General features: G+C 60.0%; 2 protein-coding genes across 3 annotated transcripts; both read right to left on the bottom strand.

Annotated features, from left to right (window-relative positions):
* Window positions 1–4325: 4325 nt before the first annotated feature.
* Window positions 4326–11658, bottom strand: TNNI1 (troponin I1, slow skeletal type). The gene is made up of 8 exons (XM_056511313.1): window positions 11562–11658; window positions 8893–8925; window positions 8071–8112; window positions 7444–7575; window positions 7272–7361; window positions 6635–6811; window positions 4947–5057; window positions 4326–4648 (listed from the first exon to the last, which is right to left on the bottom strand). The coding sequence occupies exons 4-7, from the start codon at window positions 7567–7569 to the stop codon at window positions 4950–4952; spliced, it is 501 nt and encodes a 166-aa protein (XP_056367288.1). The 5' UTR covers window positions 7570–7575; window positions 8071–8112; window positions 8893–8925; window positions 11562–11658; the 3' UTR covers window positions 4326–4648; window positions 4947–4949.
* A 3838-nt stretch (window positions 11659–15496) lies between these two features.
* On the bottom strand, window positions 15497–18193 carry PHLDA3 (pleckstrin homology like domain family A member 3). 2 transcript variants are annotated; one of them, XM_056511281.1, is made up of 2 exons: window positions 16544–18193; window positions 15497–16184 (listed from the first exon to the last, which is right to left on the bottom strand). In XM_056511281.1, the coding sequence occupies exons 1-2, from the start codon at window positions 16865–16867 to the stop codon at window positions 15873–15875; spliced, it is 636 nt and encodes a 211-aa protein (XP_056367256.1). In that variant the 5' UTR covers window positions 16868–18193; the 3' UTR covers window positions 15497–15872. The 2 variants fall into 2 exon arrangements, with proteins under 2 accessions (XP_056367256.1, XP_056367257.1); XM_056511282.1 differs by having other exon boundaries at window positions 16516–18191.
* Between the last annotated feature and the right edge of the window lie 751 nt (window positions 18194–18944).

The raw sequence follows: 18944 nt of genomic DNA, 5'->3' as shown, positions 1-18944 counted from the left end.
CTGCAGCAGCGAGCGCTCGCAGAGTCTCAGGGGAGGGGGCTGGAGCATGGGGGGGATCCAATTTTTGTGCCAGAGGGGAGCTGTGTGCCCAGGCTCATCTCGCAGCTGGAGCCAGCCCATCGAACCCCTCTGGCTGTGCCCTGAGACCCCCACCCTTCCACAGGACAGCCCTCCTGCCAAGGGCAGGTGTGAAGGCACGGGGACACTGCCTTTAGTGGGGGACTGGGGGTTGTCTTGGGGGTGGATGGGGGGCCCAGGCACAGCAGAGCCAGGCCCAGCCTGGATCTTTCCACAGCATGGCCACAACCCCAGTGCTCCCACTAGTCAGGCACTATTCCCTGCAGGAAACATCAGCCAGGACCCTCTGCTCCCAGTGAGATCCATCCCTGCACCAGCCCAAGGAACTGGCTGTGAGGCTGAGCTGGCCCTGCGTGCTTCCAGCCCACAGGGGCGTGCCATGACCTGAGCAATGATTTCAATCAAAGGTTCCTGATTAAAACCCCATTTCTAGAAGATAGCCCTGTCAGACGAGCCGCCCGCTCCAAGCAAAGCTCGTTCTCTGCTCCTCTTTCAAGTGTTTTCATATACACAGAGAATTCAGTTAGTTGTGGCATAAGGGGGAAAAAAATTACTAAAGTAACCTTGCAAGCATCCTGCTAATTGCTGACAGACTATATATAGCAGCCCAGCATGAGCAGCTCCTCTGGAGCAATAAAAGCTCTGTGATTAATGCACAGCAAGCACAAAACTCATTGCCAAAGGATAGCACTGGAGCACAGGACTTAGCAGGGTTTCCAAAGGATTAGCCTGAACGTGGCAGTGAAAGAACACCCCCAGCTAGGATCTACACAGCAAAGCAATATAAAACCTCCCAGTCTGCAATTCCTCTGGTTATTAAGTTGAAGAAATTCTAGATGGGCATTTTGTGCCTGAGGATTAGGCAGAGGATGAGCCTGGCTGACACTCGCCCTCTCACTGACACTTGCCCCTTCCCAGGGCTTTATTTACAGCTCAAAACCTTTGGAGCTGAACAGAGTTTTCTCTTTATCCAAAATCCCTCAGATGGTTTCTCCTCCATGGGTTTGCCCCATTTCCCTCAAATCCAGGAAAACGGTCAGTAGAGAAAATATCCTTCAGCAAGAAATTCCCAAGGCCTATTCCCCCATCTGGAAATCTCCTCCTTTATCTTGGATGGGTCCTGTTGGGCTGAACAGCAGCATTCTGTTTTCCCTGATGCTCCTCACAATTTTCATGTCCACCATAACCCCAGAATTTCACTCCCAAGAAGGTAAAGCAGCCCAGAGCCCCTCCTCTCATAGATGAAGTCATGCTAGATTTTTATGTCACTTCATACTCCCCCAAACCTTCTTTGCCACTTTATCCCCAGAACTCCAAGTGCTGCCAGATCTTTCTGGATGTCTGCATCACCAGCCTCCCCCTCTGCTGTGACAAAATTGCAGGAATTATCAGCAGTTTGTTGTCTCACTGCTGTTTCCTCTCTGCTGGTTGATTCTTTAGTTTTCTTTGGACTTTTCCTCTGAGCTGTGCATGACCTAAAGGTCTTTGCTTCTGGAAACCCAGGAAAATGCCTGTCTCCCAGGTCATCCTCAACCACAGGCTCACTGATGCCTTCAGCAAACAACAGTCACTTTGTCACACCAGATTTCCCTTGACAAAGTTGTTTAGGCCACCCTGAGCTCATCCTCAAAGCAGAGCTCAAGCTGCAGGTCCCCAGATGTGAGGGTGATGAAATCAGGCAGAGGGGGTCAGTGAGGGAAGGGATGCCCAGAGAGCCAGTCTGGTGTTTTTCCAGACCCACTCCATGCTGCAGGCTGTGCCTTCTGCTGCTCCAGGCTCCCAGCCCAGGAGAAGGCTCTGTGCCTGTGCCTGTGCCGAGGCAGGAGAGCTGCAGGATGTGCCCTGAGCAGGGAAGCTCCAGCACAAACCCTGCTCCCCTTCTCTGCCCAGGGGACTGCACCTGCCTGAGGAGGAGCCCAGAGCTTCCCCTGGTGTGATCAGCAGAGTGCATTAATACCCTCTAAGGAGCTAGACCAGTTTCAGCAGGGCTGGTTTTTCCCTTGGGAACAGGGTCCTGTGTCTCATCACAGTACAGAGCTGTTCCTTTGGCTAAGGGTGGTAGAGAGCTCCCAGTTCCACAGTTGTGCTGTAATTCTTGCACTCCCCAGTTTCTCCCTGGGCCCAGTGGTGAACCCTCCACCTCCACCCCTTGTGCTGTGCAGGTCCCTCAGCCTCAGCCATGGCTCAGCTCCTCCCTGGCTCCTGAGGCTCATCCCTCCTGCTCTGCCATGGTGGAGCAGCATTTTCTTCCCAGGCTTCCCTCCTGAGTTGGGACTTGGGCTCCATGGCCAGGAAAAGGAGTTTTCCCTCTTGCTTGGCTCCATCCCAACTCTGCAATGGTGCCATAGCTCCCAGAGGTCCCCCCAGCATTTAAAATCTCTGTGGGGAGATGAAGATCTTCCTGCATCCCTGGGATGGTGCTCTGCAGGCCGTGGGATGGTCCAGGACTCTCCTTCCCCCTGAAACATGTTCAGCCCTATGGACTTTCATCTCTCTTCCATCCCTCTCCACCCCACAAACTCCACTCTTCTTTTTTAATCACCAAATTTGCATAATTGTACTGAGCCCAGAGAACTGTTCTCAGCCCCTGATGTGCCATTTTCTGCTTCTGTTCCAGGCCTGAAGAAGGCTTTGTTTCCATGAAACCTCTCTTGCATTTTCCAGCTCTACTAGTTTGTCAGGTCCCAGTTATTAACTCTCCCTGCACATCTTTCTTCCTCTGCCAGGACCTGTGTGAGTTCCCTCTGGGGATTCCCGGAGAGATCCCAGGATCTGAGACCGGGCAGTGCTCCTGCCTGGGCCCTGAGCTGCCAGCCAAAACCTCCAGTGTGGGCAGGCTGGGCCCTGGCAGGGGCTGGGGTGCCACCCTGCCCTGTCTCTGGTCACCCTGGGGGCTGTCACTGCTGTTGGCCAAGTCAGAGACTCTTCCCAGGCTGGGCCTGCCTGAAGCCTGTCCTGGGGTGTCTGGAATGAGGGCAAAGGAGTCCTGGCACCCAGGCTGCAGCTGCTCGGCCAAATTAAGCTTGAAAAGATAAAAAATGGGTAGGAAAGCCTCTGTGTGCCATGCAACTGCTCCAGTCCTGCTGGGGGGGTGGACTGAGCACCCCAAAGAGAGAGCTAAGGGAGCAAATTTTCCAGCAGCAGCCTCTCCTGATCCATTCCTGATGTGGGCAGGAGTTTGCATTTGAGTTTTGAACCCCCCATGAAGGAGCTGCAGGGTGCTGTGGCTGGGCTAGAGAGTGTCCCCAGCAGTGTCCTCCCTCACCCTCCCGTGCCCAGGGACAGTGGGCAGCTGGGCTCAGCATCCCTGGATCGGCCAAAGGAAGGGATGTGTGCCAGAGGAATCCAGCTGCCTTGGAGACAAACCCCATCCCAGCTCCCAGTGCCAGCCATGGGCAGAGCCTGCAGTGGGAAATCCTGCAGGAGCCATCTGCCAGGGGCCATCCTTCCCACCCCTTCCTTAGGGAATGCTGTGCTTTCCTGGCAGGGTGCACAGCCCACACACTTTGTAATGCACTTTCCTTCCAGCCCTACCTGAGACCTGGCCTTTGCTCCCAGTTTATTGCATTTCCTGCACTTTACAGGCTCACTCCAAAGGGATGGGGATGCTGCAACAACCCTGCTGAGGGCTTGAATCTGTGGGTGCTGCAATTCCTCTGGATACCTGGGGACATGGACAAGGCACTGCTGCAGCTCCCAAGGGCAGGCTGTGGGTGTGGGCTGAGCTGCTCCTGCAGCTCCCACTCAGGACACCCCATGCAGTTTGAATTCTCACTAATTCACCCCTCCAGCCCAGCTCCAAATGAGCTGACACTTGCCCAGCTGCTTTCACTGCCCAGCTGCAGTTTGGGGGGCTGTGACACAGGAAAAGGTTGGCTGGGGGGAAGTTGGGCCTGAAATGTGGATTCACCTCTGGAACTGAGCCTTGAAATGGGGCAGCCCCAATTGCCACAGCTGCAGGGCTTGTGGTGAGCAGCTGGGGAGGGAGCTGGTGTCTGCAGCTCTGGAGGCTTTTCCAAAAGAACACAAGTGGGGCTTGGAGAGCAGGCAGCTCTGCTCCTCCTGCCTGTGGCTGGGATCTCCTGCACCCTGGGGCTCAGTGAGAGTGGCCCTGAACGGGGCAGAGCTGTGGGGCATGAGGAGCAGCTGGCAGGGATGAGCCCAAAGGCTGTGTGAGCCCAGGGTGGTGTCTGAGAGGCAGCACGGGGACATTGCAGCTGAGCTGGCCCTGGGCAGCTCCCCAGAGATGAGCCCACACCATCCCAACCTGGACAGTCCTTTAATGCACACAGGGACCTCTGGGGTGACACACCTGGGCATGGGGGAGCAGCAGCTGCTGCTGGGGTGTCTGCAGGGCTGGGGGGTGGGTGGCCATGGTGGCTGAGGGAGGGGGGACGCTGTGCAGGGGCAGGGCTGAGGGCACTGCTGGAAGGAAGAGCTCAGGTCTGCTCCCCACACCATTGTCCTTGTGTTTCAGCTCAGGGGGAGCTCAGGGAAGGGCACACAGGGACAGAGCAGCAGCAAGGGCAGGCTGGCAGCAGGGATGGGGATGGTCTTCTTGCCAGTGCTCCTGTGGGAAGGAAAAGCAGAGGGGCAGAGGGGCACAGGGGCACAGGGACAGAGGGCAGAGGGGCAGCTCTGGGCTCTGCCAGCAGCCTGCAGGGGCCAGCAGTGCCCACAGGATGAGGGTGGCACAGCAGCACACCCAGAGGGGAGCAGGGGCGGGCAGGGACCTCATTGCAGGGAGGTGAGGGACAGACCAAGGTGGGACATGGGCATGGGGGGCCTCTTTGGGGGGGCATTTGTGCCTCTCTCCAAGCACAGCCCAGGAGGCTGAGGGAGCACAGGGACATCAGCACTCCCCCTACCTCTCACTGCCCCGTGGGGGACTTGGCAGCGTCGAACATCTTCTTCCTCCCCTCCATGCCCGACATGGCCTCCACGTTCTTGCGCCAGTCACCCACTTCCACAGGGCGCTCCTGGGGGCACAGCGGGGTCAGGGCTGGGGCTGGGGCTGGGTCAGGGACTGGGACAGGGTCAGGGGCTGGGACTGGGTCAGGGGCTGGGACTGGGTCAGGGGCTGGGGCTGGGTCAGGGTCAGGGGCTGGGACTGGGTCAGGGACAGCCTGGGGTCAGGGTCAGGGACAGTCTGGGGTCAGGGGCTGGGACAGGGTCAGGGGCTGGGACAGGGTCAGGGGCTGGGACTGGGGCAGGGGCTGGGGCTGGGTCAGGGACAGCCTGGGGTCAGGGGCTGGAACAGGGTCAGGGGCTGAGAGAGGGTCAGGGGCTGGGACAGGATCAGGGGCTGGGACAGGCTGGGGGTCTGGGACAGGGCTGGAGATCTGGCACAAGCTGGGGGATGAGGGTCTGGCAGCCCTGCCCCATCCCTGCCCCATCCCTGCTCCATCCCTGCCCCATCCCTGCCCCATCCCTCCCCCTGCACAGGACCCTCAGCTGGGGGACACAGCTGCCCCCTGTCTCTCTGCCATGTGTCCCTGCACATGCAGCTGGCTGGGGAGCTGGCAAACAGCAGCCTGATCTCCACATGGAGATCTGGATCCATGTGGATACTCCCCTCCCCACAGCCTGGCCAAGTTGCATTCATGCACCCCAGGCTCAATGATCTCAGAAAAATTTCTTCAGGAGAAAGAAACCACCTTGGACTTTGGGTTTACACAAGGACAGTGGGGCAAATGTTTTTCCTGAAGTAAAAACACTTCCTGCATTGCCCTCCCACCTCCATCTTCTGTGAGCCATTGGTGGGGACTGGGATTGTTGGTGTGACAGTGGGAGCCTGCAGACACTTCCAGAGCAGCCAGGGAGGTGACAGCAGCCCAGGTGCCTGCTCTGCCAACCCCCAGCATTACAAGCTGTGCCCCAACACCCAGATCCCTTTTCCACCTGGGGCTCAGGGCTGTAAGCACAGTTTTCTGTCCAAAGAGTTGGAAAAGTGCTATACCACAATGGGGGGACAAAGAAAAAAACAGCTCAAAATTGAGATTCTCATCCAATTCTCATTCAATCTGCTGAGCTGGAGTGAGCTGGTGAAACCCTTCTGGGTAGGGGATCCCCAGCTATGCCTGGGGATGAGGCTGAGCTGCTGGTGTTGGGGCATCTGCACACCCCAGGCAGGTCTGGGCATCGCTGGCTTTGAGACTTTCCCTTCTCACACCTCTGCCAAGCTGGTGGGAACTGGGCCATTTATCTCAGGCCAAGTGCTGGGCTGCTCTGTTTTATCTAATCTGGGTCTGGGAGTTCCCTGGGAGTTTTCTGGCTGTTATTGTGCCCAACAGGAGCACAAGATCAAGGATCAGACTCTGTGTGTGCAGCTCAGCACTGGTGCCAAGGGGGCGCAGGTGAGAGACCCCCCCACACTCTGGGAGGGAAGAGAACCACAGACACAGCCCTAAATCTCACATTACCATTCCCCAGTCCCCTGGCCCAGTCAAACTGGTCCCACAACATCCCAGGAGGGGAATGGCCTCCCCAGGCTGGTAAGGGTACCTGGAGAAGGGAAAGGGCACCCCTGGAAGTGTGTCCCAGAGGAGTTACCCACCTTCTCCGTGTCCTCCTTCTTGACAGACTTGAGGTTGGCCCTGAGGTCCATGGAGACCTTGTGCTTGGAGCCCAGCAGAGCCCTGAGCATGGCGTCGGCCGAGACGCGGACCCGCCGCAGCGGCGGCCGCTTGAACTTCCCCCGCAGGTCAAGAACCTTGATTTTCAGATCCTTAATCTGCAGGGCCAGGGGAGCAGGGGGAGTGGGAGGTCACTGCTTGGCTGCCTTGCACAGCCAGCCCGTGTGGGAAGCCCTGGGCTCTGCCAGCACCGAGTCCCAGAGGGTCTGCACCTCCTGCAGGACCATCCCACCCAGGCTGTTGGGAAGGAATAGAGAAACCACACAGGGCTCTGCCCACCAGCCTCAGAGCTGGGCCATGGGCTGGGCCATGGGCTCAGGTGGCAGCTGTGCCACGAGAAGCTCTCAGACCCACAGGGAGCCTCCCTGTGGACCCCAAGGACAGTTTGGGCTCCCTTGGGCAGGGAACCTTGCTCTGAGTGGTGCCAAATAGCCCTGAGAAAACCCTGGTGTCTGACCCATATCCCAGCTCAGCCTGGTCCATGACACATCCCTACTAAGGCCAGAGCTGCCACTGGGAGGGAGTTTCCAGAAGGAACCAGCTCATCCTCCCTCCTACCTCCCGGGTGTTATGGTTGCATTTCGCTTCAATGTCGTATCTCTCCTCATCCACGATCTCCACCTTCTCATGCAGCTCCCTGCACAGGTCCTGGGGGCCAAGGAAAAGGAGAGCCCTGAGGGAGGCCCCCCATGCCCCAAGGGGCTCAGCCCACCCTCTGGCCGGGCAGTACCTGGAGCTGGCTCAAGGAGAGCCCGCTGGTGCGCAGGGGAGTGACCCGCTCTGACAGGTACCTCTCCTTCTCTGCCTGCTTGTCCACAATCTCCTGGTCCCACTCCTCCTTGGCTTTGGCCAGCATCAAACTCTGTGAGCACAAGGAAATGGCAGAATGTGAGCTGAGCAGGCCCTTGGCTCCCCTGAGCCACTCACACAATGTCTGTAGGGTGGGACAGACTCGGTGCCAACCCCCTGTGCTGTCCCAAACACACATCAAAGCCTCCCCAGAGCTTTGGTGTGGGGCCCTGGGGCAGGGGGGCACTGGGGGCTGTGGGGGCCCTGGTCCCACTGGGCTCTGCTGGGGCAGGGAATGTTTATCCCAAGCCAGAGCCCAGGGACCTCCCAGGCACAAACGAGCGGAGGCTTCAGAGCTGAAGCTGTGGGGGTCTCTCCCCACCTCAGTGAAGAGGAGGTTTGTTTGGACCACAAATCCCACATGAGTGAGAAGAGAAAGGTGGGGTGGGAGCTGCTGCCCACAGCCCATCCTTGAGCTCTCCTCGTGCCTGTCCCACCGACCCCAGGCTCCAACCTGGCTCCTTCCCCAGCAACACAAACCAGGGAGTTTCCAGCCCTCGGGACTCACCTTCAACAAGAGTTTGCGTGAGGCTGTGATCTTGGATTTTCTCTAGGGGAAAGGGAAGGGAAGGAAAACACCCTTTGAAAACAAACACGCAGCAAATGCAGAGCAGCACCGAGATTTTCTCCCAAAGGGAAAGGCACTTACCTCTCTGCAGGCAGGTGAGCAGCCAGGAAGGAGCAGAAAAAACAAGAGAAGGGAACAGGGCATCAAAGAATGAGAATAAAAAAGAGGGGACAGTCAAGGAAAGCATCTCGTGTTGTTGCAGGTGGTCCCTTATTTCTGTATCTCACAGCTGCCACCAGCATGTGAGCCAGATCTGAGTTGGTGCCCTCTGGAAGTGCAGTGGGAGCTCAGGGCCACAGCTAAGAAAGCCAAAATGTCACTCAGGTGTGACAGGTGAGCTGGCACCGTGCCCATCGTGCCAACCCGGCTCAGTCCCTGCAGTTCAGGCACCTTCATTCCCCACTCCCACTTCAGTGGGTCAGGGTGCCTGGACCCTGCCAGGCTCACAGGGTGGGACATCCCCAGGTCACTGCTCCAGGAAAGCGTTACTGGGAGTTTCTCCCTTCTCTGCTCACCATTTTGTTCAATGTGCTACAGAGAGCCTCAGGGCAAATCCAGAGGGGCTCCCCCCTCCCATCAGCATTTTGGGATGCGGGAAAGACCCGAGGTTTGAACTGGGACATTGAAAGGGTGAACAATTTGCATTTAAAGACAGTTTTTGCAAGGGGAATGGCACAGAGGTGTAGGGCAGGGTGTCCCGGCTGATCCTCCCCAAAGGGACAAGCGCAGCCGGGCGAGGCTGGGCGGGATCCCCGCAGATACTCACGGCTCGGGCATCGCGGCGTGCGCTGCTCCCTGCCAAAGAAAGGGGAAAGCTGGAACGGAGCGCCAGCCCAAAGGCACCCAGAGGGACAGGGAGCGGTGCCGAGGAGCGCTGCTGCCCCGCGCCGGCAGCTCCATCCCCGGGACACGGACAGGGAGCGGCTCCATCCCCGGGACACGGACAGGGAGCGGCTCCATCCATCCCCGGGACACGGACGGGGAACAGCTCCATCCCCGGGACACGGACAGGGAACAGCTCCATCCATCCCCGGGACACGGACAGGGAACAGCTCCATCCATCCCCGGGACACGGACAGGGAGCGGCTCCATCCCCGGGACACGGACGGGGAACAGCTCCATCCATCCCCGGGACACGGACAGGGAGCGGCTCCATCCCCGGGACACGGACAGGGAACAGCTCCATCCATCCCCGGGACACGGACAGGGAGCGGCTCCATCCCCGGGACACGGACGGGGCTCAGCAGAGCCCGGCTGCTCTCGGGCACTGCCCCGGCCCCCGGGGCTCGGCTCCTGCTCTCGGGGCTCTCCCCAAGCTCCGAGCCACTCCCCGCCCGCCCCAGCTCGGGGCAAGGGATGGGGGCTGGAAATCTCAGGAGAGATTTCTCGGGGGTTCCCCCATTGTGTCGGCTCAGAGAATGCTGATCTGCAGCTCCCGTGGGCAACAGCAGCAAGGGAGAGCTAAAAGCCACCCGGGGAGTGCCAGAGCAAAGGGCAACACCTCTGCTCTGGAGCCAGGCTGAGGGCTCGGGGTGTCCAGTTTGGAGAACGATCCAGGGACACCCGAGAGCCCCTTCCAGCGCCTAAAGGGGCTCCAAGAGAGCAGGAGAGGGACCTGGGACAAGGGATGGAGGGACAGGACAAGGGGTACGGCTCCCACTGCCAGGGGGCAGCATTAGATGGGATATTGGGAAGGAATTCTTGGCTGTGAGGCCCTGGCACAGGTGCCCTAAATCTGCAAGTGTCCAAGGCAGGGTGGACAGGGCTTGAAACAGCCTGGGATAGTGGGAGGTGTCCCTGCCCATGGCAGGAGTAGGACTGGATGGCTTTAAGGTCTCTCCCAACCCAAATGACTCTGGGATTCTCTAAGTCAGTGCTCACAGCTGAGCAGGTTCCTTCAGCAGCCACATTCCAGGTGAAACACTCAGGGTTTCCTATTCTGCATTTGCCTGGTGATCCCAAGCCCTGGCAGCAGCTCCAGCCCACGCTGCTCCTCTAACCCCTCCTGTGAGCCCAAGCAGCAGAAAAATGTGGGGGGAAATACCAATCCGCTTAAATTTTTTTTCCCCCCTCAAACAGCATTTTCCAGGAGTGAAATGGACAAGCTGGGATTTTTTGCCTTGATCCTTTTGCGTCCTCCCAAATTTTGAAATTTGGAAACTGCTTTAGACCCCAAAGATTCATGCTGGGGGAAATGAAAAGCTGGTCTCAAACAGCTGCTCCCAGGTTTGTGGGGAGCCTGTGCCAAGCAAATCTCAGGGCACCTCCTGACTCTGCCCCCTTGTCCCTATTTCCCCTACAGCTCATCCAGAGACATGTCCTGAATAAATGGAATTTGGGGAGGGGGAATGTAATAAAATCCCAGCAGGAATCATCTCCCAATCCAGATCCCTGGATTTACAAAGAAAAATCCCAAGGACAGAAATTTCTTTGTCCTCAAACTACATCAGACAGATCCTGTTTCCTGCCTTTGTGGAGGTTTTTGGTGCTTGACAAACATCCCAGAGGAACCAAGCAGCACTGGTGCCCTGAGCAGGCTGGGTCCCAGCTGCTGGCCCCCAGTTTATTTCGGGGGTGGCAGAGGAGCCTGTCTCTCCCTGGAGCTGAGGACTGGGCACAGCTTCTCAGCGTTTCCATTGTCCCCCTCTGGAGCACAGCCCAGCATTCCTTGGGGTGGAATCCACACCACACCTCGAGCTCATGACCTCTACCAAGGTCAGTCACAATTTAGGGCCAAATAGGCGTAAATTGGCTTCCCAAACCACAGCAAGGACTCAGCTGTGCCAGTGAGACATCCCCAGCAATCCCCAGTGCCAGAACTTTTGGACTCCAGCTGAATCCCAAGCATCCATGAGAGACTTCACTCCCTGATGGAGACAAGAGGATCTGGACAAGCTAATTTTGCACTATTTGCACTGTCCCAGCTGTAAGAAGTTTATAAAGATTATTGAACCACTGGATCATGTAAATCCTTAAAGGAAATAATCCCACAAACCCAAACACAGTGAATCCTGACATCTTCCCCCATCCCAGGAGGCTGGAGACAAACCACAGGCACTCTCCCCCAACTCCACACTGTTCTCATCCTGAACCTCCCACCAGGCTGGAACTCCTGGGCAAGTGCTCCCCAAACAGTCCTGTTTGCCACGTTGTGGAAAAAAACAGAAAAATATCAGCTCCAAAGTCTTTGTCCCCATTGCAGCCTCACCAATCCTCAGAGGAAATGTCTGATCCACCTCAGAGAGGGGGAGAGATTCAGGAAAATTCACGTGCTGGGGGTTTCTCTCTATCACATGCAGGTGCTGGGGATCTCGTGCCCGTGTCACCAGCAGCACACCCAGAGGGGACCCGGGGCAGGGACAGGGACAGGGGCAGGGGCAGGGGCAGGGGCAGTGGTAGTGGCAGGGACAGGGGCAGTGGCAGTGCCTTACCTGGCTCTGCAGGAGGGAGGTGATGCCTGGCCCCAGGACAGCCGTGCTCTGCCGGGGCTGTGGCTGCAGGGGGCTATTGAATCCCAGCCCTGCCTGCAAGTGGTCGGTAAAAATAGCACAAATCCCCTCCTCTGCAGGCATCTGCTGCAAGCCCCGGGCGTGCTGGGACTGCTGCTCACACCTGGGGCACTGCCTGGAGCACAGGGACACACACACAGCTCACCCGTGTGTCACTGCAGTGCCAGGGCACACACAGCCCCTCTCTGGCTCAGAGAATTTTGGGGCTGTTTGCATGGGAATCAGCCCAGGATGGTTTGGGTGGGAAGAGACCTTAGAGATCATCCAGTCCCACCCCTGCCCTGGGCAGGGACACCTTCCACTGTCCCAGGCTGCTCCAAGCCCCATCCAGCCATTTCCCTTGTCCTGTCTCTCCAGGCCCTTGTCCCAGGTCCCTGCCCAGCTCCCTTGGAGCCCTTTGGGCACTGGGATGCCCCAGCTCAGACAGCACCTGCTCACACTGAGCTGTTGGGGTCAGGCTGACCAGTGCTGGTGAGGCCATGGGGATGGGCTGGATCCTCCTGGCACCTCTGCCTTGCATCTGTCCAGCGTGACAAAGCTCCAGAGATGCTGGAAAAAGCAGAGCATGGGGTGTGAAGAGCCTGGGAGCTGCTGCCATGCTGACCCCTGCACAGTGGGGCACACACAGGACAGCACTGGTCAAGGGGCTTCCTGGGAGCCACCAGAGCACCAGAGCAGGACAGTGAAGCTCTCCAGGCCAGGCTGCATGCTCAGGGGTGATGGTGTAAAGCAGCAAAGGAGGAGTCACTCCTCAGGCCAGGCGGGGTGGGGACAGGAAGGTGCAGTCCCCTCTTCAAGGAGAGGGACCAGCCCCACGCACCCAGCACAGCACTACAGCTTGCTCAAGCAGCTCCCAGCCTCTCACAGGCCCTGAGGTTTTCCCCAGGAAAAGCAGTGCAAAGGCTGTTGTCTGTCCCCACTGCTCCCCACAAAGCCCCTTGCCCAGTGTCCTTCGGCCTGACAAGGACTGCAGGGCAAGCAGCACCTGTTCCCCGGGGTATTTTTAGAGACAAATTTAGGAGCAAACAATTCCCAGCGTGGGGCCCAGCAGGGACAATGCCTGGCATGTTAATCCTGGGGCTCCATGGCCGGGAGGGACACGCAGCTGCAGCGTGGGGCAGCTCCGCGGTGGGGAGCACACACAGCCCCATCCTGCAGAGCCTCCCCGGCTCTTCCCTGCCTGGACACCGGCAGCAGTGGCAGTGGCAGTGGCAGTGCATCCCCGGGGGAATCGCACCAAGCAGGTCCCAGGGGCAGGGAAAGCCCCCTGCAGCCAGCCCAGCCCCTGCACGGACCCTGCCCCGGCCCCGCCGCCAGCAGAGCATCTGCTCTCCCCCCGCAGGAGGAGGCTTTAACCAGCCCCGACAGACCTTTATAAGGAAAAGCCCCCACGGGGCCAGGCCTCCAGCATCTTTCCTCCCGGATGCCTTGGGATTGTTTTCGGAGCACAGAGGAGCCAAAATTAGCCCGTGACAAAGGCGCTGCATTCCCGCAGCTCCGGGGATAGGGCGGGGGCTGTTCGGACGCCATTTGCTCCAGTCTCAGGTTTCATCCTCTGCTGGGACCCGGAGTGAGGAGGGAAGGGCAGAAGGATGGGGCAATGGGACCCCTGGATTTGAGGTTTTCCCATGGGTTTCAAAGCCCCGGCTCTGCCATGGGGACGGCACCGAGGGACTGGCCGGGGACTGAGATCTCCCATCCCTCCTCCCCAGCTGACACAGAGGGGATGTTCTGAGTCCCCATCCCTGACTCACAAACCACAGGGAGCTGCCTCCAGGTGACTGGTTGTTTTATCAGGTGCCACCTGGCCTTGGACACCACTCGGATCTGCGGGGGTGGGAAGGATCAGGCTGGAAATCTATGGGGTAGAGCAGTGCTGAGGGCAGATGCAGAGCAAAACACTAAAAATATATCTGAGATTGGCTCCATGGGTCAGAGCTGGGTGCTGGTAACACCCAGGTCATGGGTTTGATCCCCGTTCACTTAAGAGTGGGACTCAATGATCCTTGTGGGTCCCTTCCAACTCAGATTTTTGAGATTTGTCCATGTGCTGCTGCTGCTACAAATCCAATATCCCTGTTACTGGGAGCCACTGGTTGAAGGGAAGGGTTCCCCATTGACTGCCACCAAGGGGATGGACGCCAACGGTAAATTCCCAGAGAGCAGTATGGGGCAGTCAGACCCAGCCAGGACCAGGTCCCCAGGCACAGCTCCTTGTCCCTCAATGTCCCTGTGATCCACAGGTCACCTGTGTTTACTCTCTTACAAGTGAACCCCCCAGCATGTGTTTAGAGGGATGGGGCATTTTCCCCCTCTGGACCTTCCAAGGCCCTGGGGGGCAGGCTGGGTGCAGGGTGGGCTGCAGGCTGCAGTACAGGCTGCAGTTCAGGCTGGGTACAGGCTGCAGTTGAGGCTGCAGTACAGGCTGCAGTACAGACTGGGTACAGGCTGCAGTTCAGGCTGCAGTTCAGGCTGGGTACAGGCTGCAGTTCAGGCTGCAGTTCAGGCTGGGTACAGGCTGGGTACAGACTGCAGTACAGGCTGCACTACAGGCTGCAGTTCAGGCTGCAGTTCAGGCTGGGTACAGGCTGCAGTACAGGCTGCAGTGGAGGCTGCAGTGGAGGCTGCAGTACAGGCTGCAGTACAGACTGCAGTTCAGGCTGCAGTACAGGCTGCGTACAGGCTGCACTACAGGCTGCAGTACAGGCTGCAGTACAGGCTGGGTACAGGCTGCAGTACAGGCTGCAGTTGAGGCTGCAGTACAGGCTGGGTACAGGCTGCAGTACAGGCTGCAGTACAGGCTGCACTACAGGCTGCAGTTGAGGCTGCAGTTGAGGCTGCAGTACAGGCTGGGTACAGGCTGCAGTACAGGCTGCAGTTCAGGCTGCAGTTGAGGCTGCAGTTCAGGCTGCAGTTGAGGCTGCAGTACAGGCTGGGTACAGGCTGGGTACAGGCTGCAGTACAGACTGCAGTACAGGCTGCAGTACAGGCTGCAGTACAGGCTGGGTACAGGCTGCAGTACAGGCTGCAGTACAGGCTGCACTACAGGCTGGGTACAGGCTGCAGTACAGGCTGCAGTTGAGGCTGCAGTACAGGCTGCAGTACAGGCTGCAGTTGAGGCTGCAGTACAGGCTGGGTACAGGCTGCAATACAGGCTGTACTACAGGCTGCAGTTGAGGCTGCAGTACAGGCTGCAGTACAGGCTGGGTACAGGCTGCAGTACAGGTTGGGTACAGGCTGCAGTACAGGCTGGGTACAGGCTGGGTACAGGCTGCAGTACAGGCTGCAGTACAGGCTGCAGTACAGGCTGCAGTACAGGTTGGGTACAGGCTGCAGTACAGGCTGGGTACAGGCTGCAGTACAGGCTGCAGTGGAGGCTGCACTACAGGCTGCAGTACAGGCTGCAGTACAGGTTGGGTACAGGCTGCACTACAGGCTGCGCTACAGGCTGCAGTACAGGCTGCACTACAGACTGGGGCCAGCTGCCAGGGCCTGGGACACAAGGACACCGCGCTCCCCGATTCCCACGCGCCGGGAAAGCTCCGGAGGATCTGCAGCGCCTCTGGCCCCGGGCTGGGCTCAGGCTCCGGCTTGTGGAGAGCTCTGGTGGCTCCAGGCACTGCTGTCTGCGCTGCCTGTCGGGGCAGGGCCGTCCCTTCCCTGCTGCAGAGCCACAGCACTGCTCCTGCTCACCGGCACACAAACCACCGTGGGAATCCCTGGGCGCAGCAGGACTGGGGACCAGCCTCAGGGTGCCAGTGGGGGACTTTAAAGCCTGACTGGTTTAGGGATCATGACTGGCAAAGCTCTGTGCTCTCCCGTGCCGTGGGGTCCCACAAATCAAAGCAACACCAGGGTAAGAAGCTGAAAGTCCTGTTTAGGGACATTTTTGGTACAGGGAATTGGGGTCCCCAGCAATCCCCAACAGCCCAAGGACATCCCAGGGTGAGACAATGTCCAGCAGCACTGCTGTGTCACCATGCTCTCGGTTCAGTGCCCTGTGAGGGGTCCCTGCTGCAGCAGCTCTCCAGCAGCCCCTTTTTAAAATTAGGACCCAGCCACATCCATCTGTCCCAGTATCACTGTCACACCAGCAGAGCTCCCTGTGGCACGGATCCTTCCAGGACAGCCTCATGTCTCCCCTGTCCTGCAGGAGAGGCCGGGGTCCCAGCAGTGCTCCACGGTCTGCACATGTCAGTGGAATGAAGGCTGGCAGGGTCCCAGGCACGGATGTCACCTCCTGCCTCGTCTGAAGCACCAGGTGCTGTCCCTGCCTGCATCCTTTGCCCTGCTGTGCCAAGGAGAGGTGGCTGTGCCAGCCCAGCTCTTGTGGTGCTCCAGTCCTCCCCAGCACAGGGGGAGCCAGCGCCAGCACCAGCCTCCCCGGGGCCACCGTCCTTGTCCCGGGCTGCAAGCAGTGACCTCACTTGCCCGCAGGGATCCCGTTGTCCCCAGCTCCTGCCGAGCCGAGGGCCATCTCCATCCGACTCCTGGGGAGCTGTGATTCCCTGGGCTGTCCCACCGGGGCTGCGTCCAGCTGCACCACTGCAGAGAGAAGGCTCCTGTCACCTGCTCAGCTAGCGCTGGGACGGGGGACTGGGGCCAGAAGTCATCCACACCCCATCCCACGTGCAGGATGGCAAAGGGCCCCATATCCCTCAGGCCACCCCAGACAGAGGGAGGATGTTATAAAATCCCTGTCCAGGGATACAGAGAGGTGAAACCCATGGGGTATCTCAGCCAGTGGCAGGGGAACACGGGAATATCAAGCTGCAGAACCACCCCGGTCCGTCGGACCCCCTCTGTGATTCCCCAAAGCACTCCAGGACAGGAACCTCGGCCAGGGCCCCCGTCCCGGCCCGCGGGGCTCCGGTACCTGCTCGGCAGCTGTGCCGGGCGCGCACCTCCCGCATCGCCTGCTGGTTCTTGAAGCGCACCAGCCCCATGGTGATCTCGGCGTTCCAGCCCGGGTCCTCCTGCGCGCAGCGGAAATCGATCTCGACGCTGTCGTCCATCACCACCGTGAAGTAAATGTGCCGCTCCTTCCACTCCACGCACTCCACGGCCTTCATGCGGGCGAAGCTCAGCTCCTTGCGCCGCGAGCCCTTGGGCTCGAAGAGCTGCAGCCCCTTCTCCGTCAGCAGGCAGCGCTTCTTCTTCCAGAGCTGCAGCAGCCCGCCGCTGCGCTTCTCCAGCACGCCCTCCCTCAGCACCTTCTCGGGGGTCATGGCGCTGGCCCGCGGGATCCTCAGCCCCTGGTGCGGGCCCGGCCGGGCATTACCCGCCGCGGGAAGTCACGGCGCTCCCGGGCCGGGACTCTCAGAGGGGCCGAGGCACGGCGTGCCCCATCCCGCACGGCCCGAGCCGGCTCCGCTCCCGCCGAGCCGCGTGTGGGATCCGCGCTCCGGGAGCTGCCGCTACTTGCCCGGCCGCTCTCCCACTCGCATTCCTGCCGCCTCCCTGGCCCCTCCTGCGCTCAGGCTCCCTTCACGCCCAGGCGAAGCCCGGCCAGGCCCGGCGCAGCCCCGCTTCACCCGGGAGGAGCTTTCGGGTGCCCGAGGGCAGGCGGTGCCCCAGGGTCTTCTTGTGAGCAGGCCGGGTGTGGGATGGGGCAGGGTGTGGGATGGGGCAGGGCTCGGGCACTTCTGCACCACAGCCGGGGGCGCAGGAACAGATGTGGAGGTGCAAGAGCAGCTTTTGGGGGTGCAGCCCCATGGGCACAGGGCTATAGGGTGCTGTGCAGTGCTGGTGGGGCTGTGGGGCACAGGGCTGACTGGGCAGGGGACGCCAGGAAGGGCAGAGTGCAGAGAGTACAGGGCACTGAACAGAGTGCAGTGCACCGGACTGGGGGCATGGGGCTGCAGTGCCAGCCAAGGAGGCACCACGGGCCGGTGCAGTGCCAGGGTAGGGGCTTTTGGGATGCAGTGCCAGCTAGGACAGTCGGCTCTGCGTGCAGCACCAGCCAGGCGGGGGCTCTGGGGACTCCGAGCACAGCCCAGGAGAGGAGACAAAAGCAGAGAACAGACCCCAGCCACTCACCCAAGGGTGCTGGGCCACCCCTCAGCACACAGCGCTCCCACCCCTCAAAGCCCTGGGACGCGGATTTGCAGTCCCCAGGCTGTTCCACAGCAAGGAGCAGATCCCCCAGCCTCGTGTGACCTGTTCAGGGGAAGGAGCCGTGGAGCGGGGCCGGGGCAGCGCAGCCTGGTCCTGCCTGATCCTCCCTCCCCTGCAGCCAAACACCGTCTCCTTTCCAGCCCGTCTCGTTCCCGGCCACGGCAGCACCGTCTGTTCCTGTGCCAGCGCCTGGCACCGAGGGGCTCCCCGGGCCAGCCGGGCTGCCGGGGGCACACCTGGGACCTGTGCTGGCCACGGGCTGCCAGGGCGGGCGACGGTCACAGGTGGCTGGGCAGCTGAATGCGCCCCTGCACACGCTGTGTGTGGGTCCTTCACCCAGGTGAGGTCTGTAATGGGAAGAAATCCCTCCGGGAATGTGCCGGGGTCACTGACAAGGATCAGCCCCTCGCTCCTGGCACGCACCCCAGCCCACCCTGCCCATGCACCCCTCGTAGACCCCAGCCCCGCAGAGCCCCGGCTGCAGTCCCCCCTGCCCCAGCCCCTCCATCACTCCCGGGGGCTCTGCCGGCAGCCGCCGTAGCCAGGGGCCAAGTCTGCAGCGCTGATGAGATGCCTCATTATCCCTCATTAAGAGGGCAGGGCGGCTGGCGGAGCCAGGAACTGGTTCGTGCTCCCTGGGGCCAGCCTCACCACCCTGGCAGAGATCCCAGGTGTCCCAGGAGACCCGGGCTCCTGACGAGGTCACTCTGAGCACCCAGCACTTCAGCAGGAGCAGGCAGATGTGTGGGCTCCCCCAGCTAGGCAGTTTTCCCACGCACGGGCAGCGCTCAGCTCCAGGGAGGCTGAGCCCTGGGAGCTCGAGGGAGCAGTTTCGGGACTGGCACTGTTCTGGTAAGCTGGGATGTCCGTGAGCAGCTCTGGCTCACCATCCAGCTCCAGCTCCATCCTCACAGCTCGGGGAGAGCCAGGGGCTGCCAGCCCCTGCCTGAGACCCCAGCCCCTCTGCTCCCTGCAGTCACTGCTTCTCCAGGCACCTCGCCAGGGGAATGGGATGGTCCCGCAGCCCTGTGTGTGAAGGATGACATCCTTCTCCACTCCCATCTCCCCAGCTGTCCATTCCCAGACACACCAGGCAGGGGTCTCATCCTGCCAGGCTGCTCGGGGGGTAGGTGGCAGCTCCTGCCCTGCAGCAAATCCAGCAGGACTCGCTGTGCCAGGCTGTGTGTG

This window comes from Oenanthe melanoleuca, chromosome 26 (assembly GCF_029582105.1).
Source record: "Oenanthe melanoleuca isolate GR-GAL-2019-014 chromosome 26, OMel1.0, whole genome shotgun sequence".
In the NCBI taxonomy this organism is placed as follows: domain Eukaryota; kingdom Metazoa; phylum Chordata; class Aves; order Passeriformes; family Muscicapidae; genus Oenanthe; species Oenanthe melanoleuca.
The sequence above is the reverse complement of the archived record's forward strand: the minus strand, read 5'-3'. Positions and strand labels throughout refer to the sequence as shown.